The sequence below is a fragment of the Chionomys nivalis genome, chromosome 20 (genome assembly GCF_950005125.1).
Source record: "Chionomys nivalis chromosome 20, mChiNiv1.1, whole genome shotgun sequence".
Lineage (NCBI taxonomy): Eukaryota > Metazoa > Chordata > Mammalia > Rodentia > Cricetidae > Chionomys > Chionomys nivalis.
In genome coordinates, this window is record NC_080105.1 from 49,414,844 (window position 1) to 49,429,952 (window position 15,109).

At 39.6% G+C, this 15,109-nt stretch overlaps 1 protein-coding gene across 3 annotated transcripts in view; it reads right to left on the reverse strand.

The window, feature by feature from the left end:
* Kat6a (lysine acetyltransferase 6A) overlaps positions 1-15,109 on the reverse strand; it is a 79,710-nt gene that overhangs the window by 8,620 nt on the left and 55,981 nt on the right. For all 3 annotated transcript variants that reach the window (XM_057752385.1, XM_057752387.1, XM_057752384.1), the window contains 7 exons: positions 14,932-15,047; positions 10,247-10,388; positions 8,470-8,631; positions 7,420-7,513; positions 4,979-5,210; positions 4,115-4,328; positions 563-1,159 (listed from right to left, as the gene is read on the reverse strand). In XM_057752385.1, the coding sequence (XP_057608368.1) occupies positions 563-1,159; positions 4,115-4,328; positions 4,979-5,210; positions 7,420-7,513; positions 8,470-8,631; positions 10,247-10,388; positions 14,932-15,047 (1,557 nt within the window). The remainder of the gene's footprint in view (positions 1-562; positions 1,160-4,114; positions 4,329-4,978; positions 5,211-7,419; positions 7,514-8,469; positions 8,632-10,246; positions 10,389-14,931; positions 15,048-15,109) is intronic.

A 15,109-nucleotide genomic window follows, 5' to 3' on the forward strand; every position in this document is an offset into this window, starting at 1 on the left:
AAAGTCTGAGAAACAATCCAGAAGAACTCAAGGAGAATAGTAACTGTAACATGGAATGCTGGTTGGGATCCTGACCAGAAAAAGGCCATTTAGATAAACTAGAAATCTGAACAAAGAAGGTCTACTAACTAACCCAAGTGTTGTAGATGACAAACTGTGACAAGTGTTCGGGACATATGGGAACCCTGCGTAGTGTCCTTGCAATAATGATGCAAATTTGAAAACATCCTTAAAAGGTTCTTCCTTTAAACAGCCCTGCTACAGAAAGGAACAATTTCATGGCTTTAGGGGAAAGCTGACTCTCATGGCTAGAACATGTCAGCCTGCTTCTGACTGGGTGGGCAATGTGGAGGTGCACACCATAGTCTGAGATTATGACTGGCAAAGACTAGTCAGTATCCCCCACCAGGAATTTCACTTTCCACGCGTTCATGAGTCTGAAGTTTCAAGTTTATAAACTAACACAAATGACCCTGGGTGTGCTCTATTTCAGAACTGCAGGACAAACAGACCTACATAATACGTCATGGCTACAGGAGGACAAGACACAGGGACGCATCACCTTTCTTTTCAGTGTGGGCTTTGTGAGGATTGGTGGCGAGTTTGAGCGAGGACTTTCTGGTTCTTCCTCCTCCTCACTACTCTCGCTGAAGCCTCTGAAGACAGCCCTGTCCCCGTCACCATAGCAGCACGACAGTCTATCGTTCCCTTCTGGCACTCTGCACTTCAGGCTCTCGGGGCTTTTCTTCAGCTGGCCTCGCCACAGATCAACACTCTCACTCAATCTTCCCTTGGGGATGTCAGCTTTCCCATCTGATTGCACCTGAGACGTTGCTGACTGTTCTTCAATTTCAGTGTATTGTTCTTGGGAGGTTTCTGATTTTTCCTCACATTCTCCATATTGTTCCTGAGGAGTTGATAATGCCTCATCCACAAGCACCTTGGAATCTTTATCAAAACGTTCCTGGGTCTTCCTGTTCTTCCTCCCACAGCGGCCCCTCCGAAGTGGCTGGCTGTTGGCAGGGAGACTGTCCTGGGGAAGGGCCTGTCTGCTCAACCGTGAAGAACTGGTCAGTTCCTTAACTTCTGGTTTCTTTTCACTTTCTATTAAAGAGGAAGAATCTTGATCTTTGTTCTCCCGAGACACAGACTTTCCCACCTAATTAAGGAAAACAAAACAAACAAAAACAATGCTGGTTAATTTTTCAGTCTGTTTGATTAAGATAACAAAAAAGAACTTAAAACAGCCTAGATGCCTCTCAACCAAAGACTGGATAAAGAAAATGTGGTACCTTTACATTGTGGAGTACTACTCACCAGTAAAAAACAATGACAACTTGAAATTTGCATGCAAATGGATGGAACTAGAAAAAACCCTACTGAGTGCGGTAACCAGACCCAAAAAGATGAGCACAGTATGTACTCACTCATAAGTGGATATTAGAAAAAAAGTAAAGGATAACGAGTCTATAGTCCATGACCCCAGAGAAGCTAGGTAACAAGGAGAACCCTAAGAGAAACATACACAGATACTCCTGGGAAAGAGAAATAGACAAGATCTCCTGAGAAAATTGGGAGCGTGGGGGTGGGAGGGAGAAGGAAGGGTAGGAGAGGAAGAGAAGGAGAGAAGGGGAGGGGGGAGAGAGCTTGAGGGAATGAGATGGTCAAGATGAGGGAAAGACAGAGGGAGAGCAAAGAGAGAGATTTTGATAGAGGGAGTCATTAGGGGGCTAGCAGGAAACCTGGCACTAGGGAAATTCCCAGGAATCCACAAGGAAGACCCCAGCTAAGACCCTAAGCAATTGTGGAGAGGGTATCTGAACTAGCCTTGCCCTGTAATCAGATTGATGACTATCTTAAATGCCACCACAGAACCTTCATTCAGCAACTGGATGGAAGCAGGTGAAGAGATTCACAGCAGAACACTGGGCTGAGCTCCCAAAGTGCAGTCGAAGAGAGGGAGGAGCAAGAATATGAGCAAAGGGGTCAAGACCATGATGGGGACACCCACAGAGACAGTTGACCTGAGCTAATGGGAGCCCACTGATGCTGGCCTAACAGCAGGGGAACCTGCATAGGACCAAACTAGGCCCTTTGAATGTGTGTGGCAGTTGCATGGCTGGGACAGACTGTGGGGCCACTGGCAGTGAGACCAGGATTTATCCCTACTGCTTGTACTGGCTTTTGGAACCCATTCTCTTTAGAGGAATAACTTGCTCAGTCTAGATATAGCGGGGAGGGCACTGGTCCTGCCACAAAGGTATGTGCTAGACTTTGGTGACTTCCCATGGAAAGCCTTACCCTCTCTGAGGAGGAGGAAAGGTGGAGGGAGCAGGAGGAGGGGAAGAGATTGGGAACTGGGATTGGCATGTAAAATGAAAAAAAAAAAGATAGTTTAAAAAAATTTAAAAGAAAACAACTTTAGAAAGAAAATTATTAAGTATTTAATAGCTCCCATGAATGTTTTCTCCTTGGGGCACTTTTAGAGACGTATTCACATGCACTCCTCAGTTGAATTCTCTCACAATAACACCATGAAGTGTTATGATGCCCCTCTGTCGGTGAGGTGATTTAACTGAGGAATAAATTCAAAGCAGCTGACTCCAGGTCTTGTACTCAAAACTACTATGAAATATCACCTTTGATATCAAAGTCAATGTCTGTTGTCTGGATAGAAGATATTACATTTTCTCAAAATAAAAACTGATAAACAAAGAAGAACAGGCTAGATCACTGGTTCCCAATCTTCCTAATGTTGCAACCCTTTAATACAGTTCCTCATGTTGGGGTAACCCTCAACCATAAAATTATTTTCATTGTTACTTCATAACTATAATTTTGCTGTTATGAATTGTAATGTGAATTTCTGTGTTTTCTGATGGTCTTAGGCGACCCCTGTGACAGGGTCTTTCAACATCCGGGGGGTCATGACCCAAAGGTTGAGAACCACTGGGCTATAACAGCATGAGCAAGAGCAGACATCTGAGAAATAAGGAATCTTGAAATTTGTTTTCTGGAATATTTAATTTAAATTAAAGCATAATAGATGAGCTTTCTCTCTCTCTCACTTACCAAAGGGAGACATAAAGGATGAAAGCACCACTTAAAAAAAAAGAATGTTAAAGGAAAACCCAAACAAGTTCTGTATCACCTGAAGAACACTGAAGACTGTAGAGCACAGTACAGCCCACCACTAATGCTCTGAACACATCTATGCATTCCGTAAGTTCTACCAAAAACATATGCATGCTTATAAATAATGTTCTATTATAATAATAGAATTATTATTTCTATATCATTTCTTAATGTTCTATTTTAAGAAAAATGTGTTTTAGTTCCTTTTAACAACTGTCATATTCAGGCTTAATCAGATTCACACGCCACTAAATATTAGTCATAACTAATACACTGCCAGAAACCTAATCTATTCCTAGTGGTCAAAGCCTTAGAAACAAAACAAAAATAAAAATGTAAATAAAAGTAAATATTCCTGAAATTTCAACTATTAAAATAAAACACTAAAATGCTAGTATAAATATCTGTGTACATATTTGCATGTGTGTATGTATGGAGAAGTCTGACACTGTGATGTGCATATGGAGATGAGAGGACAACCTTGGCTATCTTCCCTAAGGAATGCCATTTTCTAATTTTTTTAAAAGAATATTTAATTTTTATTGTATGCGTGCATGCTTGTGCATGACATGCTTGCAGTATCTGAGGAGGCCAGAAGAGGGTGTTGGAGCCCCAACACTGAAATTACAGATGGCTGTGAGCTGCCATGCATATCATGAACCTGGGTCCTCTGCAAAAGCAGCAAGTGCTCTAAATCACGGAGCCATCTCTCCACTCCTCTACCTCATTTTATGAGACCTGAGACCCACCAAGGCTGGCCAGTTAGCTTGAGGGACTCCCATTCCCCACCTCCCCAGCACTAGAATTAAAAGTACGCACCACTGTGTCCTGCTTCTTAAAATGGGTTCCAGGCCCCTAATTTGACTATAGTAACAAGTAAGCATCTATCTCCCTGGTCCTCTAGGAAGGACATTTCTTGGAAAGACATCATAATATATACTATAAATATTCATAAATGCTATCACAAACCAGATCATACCCTTATAGGGGTCTCTAATTCTCTTTCTTGGTCTTGGGACTCTTCTTTGTCTCCTTCATCAGCCTCCTCTTCTTCATCCTCTGAGACAACAGAGTTGGAGACTATGACCGGAGTCCAGCGTAAGCATTCTGGATCTACATCTACAGGCCGAAGATTCAACTGAAGCTTTGCCATGTGATCCTGGATAAGTTTTTCCCGGCGGATAATCACAAATCTACAACCAGAGAAAAGTTTATAGCAATCAACAATGTACTATGATAGATAATGAACAGCGAGACACAGCACACCAAAGACCCTAGAGATTATAGCTTCAAAAAGCGCTGTTAGAAAGATGAACCGTGTAACTGTGTCAGCATGGAGTTAAGGAAGAAAGGCAAGTGAGGCACACCGCATACTGCAGGCTGAGTCACACTGGCTGACACACTAACTCAGACAACACACACTTTTCCCTGCTCACCTGACACCTCTTCCTAGTTTCCATTTGTTCAGCTCGAATGTTTTTTTTTCCTTGTGATCTTTCCTGACCATTTTAAGCAAAAGTAAATTCTGTATTTCACTTAGTGACATTTACTTGGGCAGTTAGCGAAGTAAAATGAACATATTTTACTTAATGACATTATTTCACATTGGAGGAGAGTAAGCTCCCAATACTAGAAGATAAACAATTGAGTGGCTTAAGTGCCAACTTTATACCCAAAAAGCACAGAAAGTGGTGATTCAACAATACATATTCTATTTGAGTGAATTGCATCAGGCATCCGGCCACCTGATCCCAAACCTACATCATCACCTTTCCCCTTAACCAGTCAGCTGCTCTGTCAGCCTAATCACATTTCAAAGGTATATAAGGGGTGTGATACTCACTGGTCACTGCGGAAGTCCAGCATTCGCAGGTGGTGGAGTGTGGAAGTAATGTCTTGAGGGCAGACTCCAGTTAACTTGCTTAGTTTCTTAATGCTGATTTGTTTATCGTTTTGGTGATAAAGGCACTCCAATATTACACTTTTCCAGTAAGCCATGTAGGAAAGACGACCTAGATCTGACAGTGGTTTCTCAGGGGACCCTGCTTGGCCTTCACGCTTTGATAACAAATAACCTGGAGAACCCAGAATTACAAACATGTCAGAGACCTTAGAAATGACAATGTCCCTTTATATTACCAACCCAAATAACAATCCATCAATGTTAATTTCAAAGGCAAATTCCTTCCAAAAATAGAGAATAAATATGTAAAGCTACTTTAAAACAATTTGCAGAGATGGTTATATGTCTATATATTGAATATTAGATAATGTTGTTTATGGTCAATATGTCACCTTGTTAAAATATTAAAACTTCTAAAAACAAAATAAAGCTTTCTATCACAAGCTGCATTAGTAAGATTAAAGCAACAATGCTTTGTAATTTCCATGTATTACTAGGGGAGACAGGAAAAAAAACCCCAAACTTTGCTTCATTTTGACCACTAGAGGGCGACTACCATCTGTGACCTGAGAAGGACACAAAGGTTTGTGAAATCCTGTTAAGATAGTGGCTCCTTCAGTGAAGGTACTATTGGTCATTTATCACTTCCCCTCACCTTGGGAAGCATGAGTGTGCCACTGGGAGCATGCTATGGTATTACTCTTTCCTCTAGTTTAGTGCATAGCTTTCAAGAACTGGAATAAAGAGAAGGGGCAAAGTTTTCAGAGAAAAATCATTGTAAACAGAAATAGTAGAAAAGAAATAGCTTTTGTCATTATGGAATATTTAAAACCAGTCTAAGAATGGTAATCTAGAAAAATATATTATACTAGAAAAGGTTAAAATACACTGTTATCATACTCGTTTACATGCCTCAAAGTATTAGCTAATATATTTCCCTAACCTTGCTTATTTATTTTGAGATAAGGTTTTTCTTGTGCAGCCAGGTGTGATTACATGTATGTATGCAACACCCATGCCTACTCCACACACACACAAATTAGTCAGTATGGTCAAAAGGCAAGTAAATCAAGCTTAAATGGTTCAGATAAGAATTAGTTTCTCAAGACTAGAATCAAAACCGTAAGTCTGGCCAGGCATAGTAGTACATGTCTTTAATTCCAGTATTCCAGAGCCAGAGGCAGGTAGGTCTTTGTATGTTCCAGGCCAGTCAGGGACTCAAAGTAGGACCCTGACTCAAAAAACAAACTAAACAAAATATCTTTAGTCTGATTCATCATATCTACATAGGCTCTTTTTAATATTTTCTAAAAATTATCACTGAAACAGAATGTACATTTCACCATCACCTCTTTAGGACTGTTAGCTTTTACTTTTGAACTCAGATTAAATTATTTCCCGTAATGTTCATTTTTTTAGGGCATTTAAAGCTGTGCTATGTACTTTTTTAACATTAGGTAGAACCATAACTAAACACACACAGAGACTCAGATATTGGGATAATGACACTAGGCAGTGCTGTATTTCCTTATTAACATTTGTTTTAGTAGTTATGCAATATTCCAACACTGCTGTGAATTAGTGTTACTGCATATAACTAAGTTCCACCAGAAATCAACAGCTGCACATTACAGACATTTACTGATCTCATAAAAACTGCATCAAACAAATCTTCTTACATTTATATATGTACGTGTCTGTGTGTGTAGTCAGTGCACGTGCTATAACATGCATGTGGAGGTCAGAGGGCAACTCACAGAGGGTGGCTCTCTTCTTCCAGCATGTGAGTTACAGGAATCAAGCTCAAGTCATTTGGTTTGGCGGCAGCATGTGCCTTTACTCACTAAGCCATTTCACTGGCCCCCCACAAAACTGTATCTGATATTAGTCATTAAAAATTATTTTATACTAAGTCAAAATAAAAAGGACTGTGGTTTTTTTAAGAAGCCCACACACAATATGACGATAATTGGCGAGATGGCAGCAGGTAAAGGTGTTTGCTGCCCAAGTTCAGTCTCCAAGACACACAAGTGGAAGGGAAAACCCAACTCCTGCAAGCTGTTCTCTGAGTTCCACGTGCATATTGTGGAACATAATAAATAGTTAAGAAAGAGAGAAGGGCCGGGCGGTGGTGGCGCACGCCTTTAATCCCAGCACTTGGGAGGCAGAGGCAGGTGAATCTCTGTGAGTTCGAGACCAGCCTGGTCTACAAGAGCTAGTTCCAGGACAGGCTCCAAAGCCACAGAGAAACCCTGTCTCGAAAAACCAAAAAAGAAAGAGAGAAGGAAACAAAGAAACACAAGAAACCTACAAATTTTTAAATATGTACATCTAAAATCTCCACCGGAAGAAATGAGAAAATATGTTAATATAATCCTTACTGAAATCGATGAGAAACCTGCCGTAGCCCTTACGTTGGTATTGGGGAAGAATCATTATACAAGAGACATTGTATTTCTGTTGGCAGTGCTTTTCCTGGTGGATAAAACAGAAGCCAAGTTTTAGAACAATAGAAAGGTAAAGCTGAATAGTAGTGCTAATCATTAATAAATAAACACTACCAGTCAAAACCAGTCATGTTCCTTTGGGAATAGCAATGCACATGAACAAAATGCCACTGGGAGAAGGGAAGGCAATGTTCATCGCTATCACAGATGCAAAGCAACCATCCCAGAAAGGTGGTAACATAAAACACAATGATGCCACCCAATAATACCAGCCACTAAAAACCAAAGAGTGTTGATACCCAAGGTCAAGAAAGGAATCTGAGCGCCCAGTAATTGGGAGCACGATGTTGGCAGCACCATGTCAGCTGCTCCATACTCGTATAATATTCCAGGTAATCCCTGCACTGCTACAAGGAGCAGGACACCATAGACTGTATATTACTTAACTGTACATAAAATATTCCTAAATGTGGGGCACAAATACAGTTTCACAAAATAGCTGATGTATTTCCAATATTATTTAGGTAAGAAGAACTCTTACAAACTAAGACATCCCAGCAATCTGCTTAGTACACTTAAAACAGGGACTAGCTTCTGAATGTATGTCATACAGTGTGACTACAAACTGTATTTCTGTGCCTAAAAATCAAGTTAGAGTATTTCTGTTGCTAACGAACTCTGAGAGGTAATGAGGGTGTTTACTTCACAAGTTCTGTCTCTCAGCACCATGGGACTAGAGGTCATGCTAATAAAGCTCTTCCTCTTGAGTATACCAGCAGTTCTTTTCCTAGGAGAATAGTCTGCTGAACGATACTAGGCATCTTCTAGCAGTTAGTAAGTTTCCAAGTGTTCCTTCTATTTCCTTTCTGAAAAAGCTAAAAGGTACCGCCCAAGGTTTTACATTCTGTTGTCCCTTCCTGAGAAGCAGTAAAGACTGTCCCAGATTTCTTCACAAAACCAAACATTTTAAAATTGCATACTTACTTTAGAAAAGTAGCCAACAAGGTGGCAGCCCTTGACATCATTCTGTGTCAGAACATAGAAAAGAAATGGCTCCACGTCATAATACAGAGTTTTGTGGTCAAGAAACAACTTTGCCAAGAGACACAGATTTTGACAATAAATGGTACTCACATTCCCATCAACCTAAAGGCAAAAAAACAAACAAAATAAGAAGGTGGTCAGTAAAATGTTCTTTGGATTTGGAGTTACACATATCAGCAACAAGCATCACTTGGTACCCTTAGTCTAGCCTGACCGATCAGAACACACAGGCTCAAGTTACCAGAAATGACAGTATGATAATACCTGCTGTTCAAAGACGAACAAACACTTAAGATCCTAAACCTCAACAAAACATCAATAGATAAAGAGGGAGGTGAGAACCTCAATCTGAAATGGCATTTTTGCTTTTCTAAAAAAAATTTTAAAAAAATTAACTTCAGGGACACTTCAGACAACAAGTTTCATTTTCAAAAGTACTTAGTTTAACCAACAATCTAAATGTAATCTCCTCTAAAATTTACTTATTAAGTAAAATATGAGACTGACAACTTGGCAGCAGCCTGATACAGTACTGTCTGACTACCATGATCTGGCACAGCCCCAGAGAGAACTACAAGGGAATGCTAATTATTGCCACTCAGAAGTGCCAGGCAGGGTCTTAGGTGAGCACCTGGCAAAGGAGACTCAAGGTGGCCGAGATCAGGAGCGCACTCTCTGTCCATCCCAATATCCCTGTACTCTTGAGTTGAAGCTTGCTCTTGTATGAAAATGCTGATGGAGCCCCATACAATCTATCTTAAGATCCCGCCACACTAACTGCACTCTAGATGTCACATTAATGTGACTTCTTATAGATCACATACCTGTTGTATGGAAAGGTCAAGAAGCAATTTGCTGCTGAGTACTCTCAAACAATACTGTATAATACACTTCTGAAACCCAGGTGACGTATTCCCCTCTACTGACGAACTAAATCGTTCATCAAGTGAGGGAGATGGAGGAGATCCAGATTATCTGAAAATCTACCACTACATTAATTAACAGGACCCAACATACAAGTACTCAGTACTTGGCTCTCAAAGCAAACAACTGTGGACCAAGGAGTTAACGACCACTATTAATGATAACACAGAATCACAGATAGAGTATAACTCATGCCATCATCATATCCTATTACAATTTACTAAAGCTACTAAACACTCTTCCAGAAGACAGTCTTTTTGAATAACAGAAACACTTTTATTAACTGTTGTTTTCATTTTGCTTTTGTCCCTAAGACTGTAGATCAGACTGGCCTGGAACTCACTGTGTAGCCCAGGATGGCCTCAAATTCATGGCAATCCTCCTACCTCAGCCTTCTGAGATTATAAGCGTAAGCCAATATCCCTGGTTTACAAATCCTTTCTCAATGCCCTATTTTACGGATTCTGAGATCTATTTTTATCACATCCTAGCATAATGTTAAAATCGGCTGGCATTTTGTCAAATGGAATAGTAGAAATTTTAATTAGCAGTATTTCTCCCTTTTAGTGATATATAATATAGTAAGGTATACTATGACTGACGTTTTGAGTCAGTGAAATAAAAGTGATTTATTTTAAGGTCAAGCTTGTGGACTTGGTGCCGTCTGGACTGGTCTGGTTCTGCTCCTCACATCCATGAATTACTGAAACAGTAGTGAATGAACAACAGGTGTAGCATAGAGAGAACTGGTTTTGAAATGGTCAGGAAGACAGGTACTAGACAGCTACCTTACCTCAAAGACAGAAATATTATTCTTTCGGTAAATCTCATTGGCAGGAGGATGGAACCAACCACATTTCTTCATGTGCTGCTGTAGAATAGTTCTACTTTTCATATATTTTAGACAGAACTCACAAAGATACAATTTAGGCAGCCTGCAAATGATAATTAAAATAGGGCTTTATATTTTATATATCTTCAAATTTCCATGACTCTTAACTTCTTTTGTCTCATTACCACCCATGTTAAAGAGTGGAAAGAACAGGGGCTGGTGAGATAGTTCAGTGGTTAAAGGCACCTGCTGCTAAGCCTGGCAATCTGAGTTTCATTCCCCAGACAAACATGGCAGAAGGAAAGAAACGACTTCCAAAAGTTGTCCTCTGATGTCTGTGTGCCACCCCCAACATAAAAAGAATTAACTTAAAAAAAAAAAGAGTGGTAAGAATAAAATACTATTTCTATAGGAGAAAGGGGCCCCAAACTTTAGATAGAGCCACCAACTAAATAGCAGCAGAAGGGCAAAAGTGAGAAATCAAGATACCTAGCTCAGTGATTCTCCTATTAGACTAAAAATTCTCTATCTCTGAAGTCAATCAACAGACTTGAAAAATCTCCCATTGCTACTCCCTGGAGAATCTTTAATAAGCAGAATAAATACATAGATTCATAATTCCTTCCTTATTTATTTATGTTTAGATTTCAGGAAATAAGCTCTTGAATACTTACCAGGTATCAGATCCTGTGCAAGAAACATGTAAGTGTATATGTAGTGCTAGGCAGATGGACATGAAGTGTATACTGTAAAAACATACTTTTTAAGTGCTTTTAAGTATGAAACTATAACACTGAATATGTTTAGGGACATATTGTACATCACGTCCTTTCTACCTCTAAATCTGTTTCTTGCCTTACGTAGTTTAAACAACAACAAAACAATAGTGTACGAAACCTTATTAGACAAAAGCATATTATAATTCTGGACAGGGCATGGTGGCATATGTATTTAATCCAAGCATTCCAGAGGCAGAGGTAGGCAGATCTCTGTGAGTTCAAGGCCAGCAAGGGCTATATAGTGAAACCCTGTCTATTTAAGATGGAAGGAAGAAAAGGAGGGAGGGGAGGGAGGGCGGGAGGGCGGGAGGGCGGGAGGGCGGGAGGGAGGGAGGGAGGGAGGGAGGGAGGGAGGGAGGGAGGGAGGAAGGAAGGAAGGAAGGAAGGAAGGAAGGAAGGAAGGAAGGAAGGAAGGAAATAAAAAAAAAAATCACCCTGGGGATGTTGCTGGAGGGCCACTGGATATTTAGCACAGCAACTCTGGGTTATGTTCCTAGCTTTAGAAATAAAAACAAAAGGACAAAAGGTGGTACACCTTTAATCCCAGCACTTGGGAGGCAGAGGCAGACTAATCTCTCTGCCTCAGAGTTCTAGACCAGACAAGGCTACACAGTGAGAACCTGTCTCAAACGAAACAAAGCAAGCAAACAAACAAACAAAAATAATAATAAAATAAAATAAAAACCACAAAATCAGGATGTGGTTGCATTGGTAATCCCAGCATTCCTATAGCAAGACGGGAGAATTGCTCAGGAACTTTTGGGTTGGCTTAGCCTGAAGGACAGAGTCAGAAGCAGAAACAAGACCCTAACTCAACAAAGTGGAATCAGAGACCAAAAAGTCATCTCCAGTGCCATGGTCCACATATGTACAAAGGTACATACGTACATACGTGTACACACACACACACACACTCCTAAATTTTAAAAAAGGCTGTAAAATTTTTTGGTTTGTTTTGTTTTGAGACAGGGTATCTCTGTAGCTTTGGAGCCTGTCCTGGAACTAGCTCTTGTAGACCAGGCTGGCCTCAAACTCATAAGAGATCCACCTGCCTCTGCCTCCCGAGTGCTGGGATTAAAGGTGTGCACCACCACTGCCTGGTGGTTGTAAAAGTATTACTACTCAGCAAGAAAAATTAAGGCTTAAAATTATTCTTTCAGGTATTTTCATCTCAGCTGTTAATTTATATTCAGTGACTAGCCTTGCAACTACAGTAGTAATTTGTGTTTTAAAAGAAGTCTGGTAGTAGTTAAACACTTTGGCCCATTCATAAAGTATACAAGGGGCCGAGCAGAAGTATCATAAATTAGCAAGATGTAAAAAAAGGGCCAGAGATACAATATCAAGTATTTTTTAAATTAAAGATAGAGGTATAAGCCATGTCACACATGACATATGGAGTATGACTCGGTAGTCAGTTTACGGCTATGTGATTCAGAGTGGGCTCACATTTAATTTCAGCCACCTACAAACTATATTGCCTGAATATGCTTGCTGGACAACATCTGTAAAGGATAGAAATCTTCAACCCCCAGATTTAGACCAAAGATGCTTAGTTGGTTATCAAGCTCATTAGATGACAGTTACCCGTGCTATAATTTATAGTAGTAATTTTTACTTTCTTTTTCTCCCATTTTACTTCATCATTTAATAGCCAAGGCACTAAAGACTGTGTCTGGTTTCTTCTTCAATAACTGAGATTATGCAAATCTGGTTCAAGCAGTAATCTCAAAGTCTATGCCTCAAATCAAGACAGGAAGAGAATAAAAAGGCAAGCGGAATTTCTTACGCTATTTTCTTACATGGGAATCAGCTCATTAAGACTTCAAGATGACCTCACAGCAAAGAGTACCATGAAGTACTAATCTCTGAGTAGCTCAAGTGGAGGCTGCCCAGATGTCAGGTTCTTCCCTGGGCCCCATCCCTATTATATAGTATTGCTTCACTGATGTTCTTTTACTTTGGTTTACCTGTTTGTGTGAACCAGGGAAAGATCATGTAATTCACAGGCATATATAAATACTTGGATCTTTTGCAGCACATCCTAAAGCACAATCCTATCCCCTGCTAAGATTTTTCTTCCAGGATCCTTTCTTTCTTGTTTGCTGCAAAATTTCTGCATACCATGGGAATATGTTTTAAAGGTATTTATTAAGAAATTAATCCAGAAGTGTCAGTATAAAACAGTAAATAGAGACCACCAAAACTCAGGATAGAGACTTATCATTTGAAAAAGATATGATCTCTGGGCTGTGGAGAGGGCCCAAAAATGAAAGTGCTTTCTGCAGATCTGCAAATCCAGAACCCAAAGGGACACCTGCTGGGACTGGCTGCCCATCTGCTACTTCAGTCAGAGACAGAGGATTCCTAAGCAAAACAGCTAGTGAAACTAACTGTATAAGTGAACTGGGTTCTTTTGAGAGGTCCTGCCTCAAAAGAGTAAGTAAGGAGAAGAATCATACAGGAAGATTTCCTATATCAACCTTGACCCTCGTGCCATGCTTGCGCTCACAGAAACATGTGCGCCCACCCACACGTGATCATGCATATACCAAAGCACATATACCACAAACACAGTAAAAAGAAAAAAAAGCAAGATCTCTAAGCATTTTACTTAACTCAATTAAAAAGAACTTACAAGTAAACCCACTGAATTCAATTGAGTAGAAAAATTTAGCTTTTAAATATGTATCTGTAAGAATGAAAACAAGGACAGAAAAAAGTCTGAAATTACTAAAGACACTATTACACTGCTGGATAATTGTCATGGAGAACTAAAGGAATTACAACGAATAAGGAAGTATATAGAAATGTCTAAAATTTTGCTCAAAGAAGCTGACTACATAGTTCCTATCTTGTTTCTTTCTGTCTTTTATTATGATTCTCTTTACACTTTTTGGTTATTTTCTGCTGGCAATATTTACTCCTTCACTGAACCAGGCCCCTCACAAATGGTTCTAATAGCAATTCTATCAGAATGCACAGCATCAATTTCATAAATCCTTCTGCCTTACAAGACAAAAATCCATAGTTGTCGTCTCATCATCTTCTCCAAGTACGAAGCTGGCTCTCTACACCAACTCCTCCCTTGAGTAGAAGAGTCATGATGCATGTGGTTTCAACTTAACTGCACTGCAATCTCTGGACAGCTGACATATTAATACTTGTGATACAGAAAGCTTGTAAAGAACTTGCTTTAAAATGATGGTATCAGGGACCAATGAGATGGCTCAGCAGGTAAAATAATCTTGAGTTTAATCCCTAGGACCCCCATGGTAGAAGGAGAGAACTGGCTCCCATGGTTTGTTCACTGATTACTACATTTATGCTAGGGCACACATATAAATGTAATGTAAATTACTTTTTAAAATGACATTATTTAAAACATCATGAAGAAAATAAATGTTTAGCTTTTTTCTTTTTGATCATACATGAGCATAACTATTCAAAACTCCAAAGGAATAAATGACTGAGTAGAGGGTACTATAGGAGTTGATGAATTTCTTGCCTTCCTTTTAAATGTACACCTCTCTCTCTCTCACACACACACACACACAAACACAGAGCATATAATTTAATCTTTTCTTAATAAATTCACCTTAACTGTTGTTATTCATGATACTACTTTAACGATAATATCACAGTTTATTAGTCAATTTAGTATGGTTTACAGTTTTAAACAATAACTTTGGACAGGTATCAGTCAGGGACATCTAAAGTTAGCTAGAAAGAAGCAGCTGTTAAAGCACTGCTATTACAGACATTTGAAAGCCTTTCAAATGCAAAATAATGAACTGTATGAACCACCACCAGGTCTAAATTCTTAAGGGATTAAAAAAAAAAAAGCAAAGGGCTCTCAAAACATACCTTGAATATTCTTGAGGATATGGAGAGGAATACCAGGTGTGAATTTCATACTTCCCAAACTCAATGACAGAGGGACAGCGGACTTGTGGGTCAGGGGGCCCAGTTACTCCGACTTTCTGTGCAATCAAGAAAAATACTGTAAAATTAAATACATTGACCTAATAACAACAAAATAATA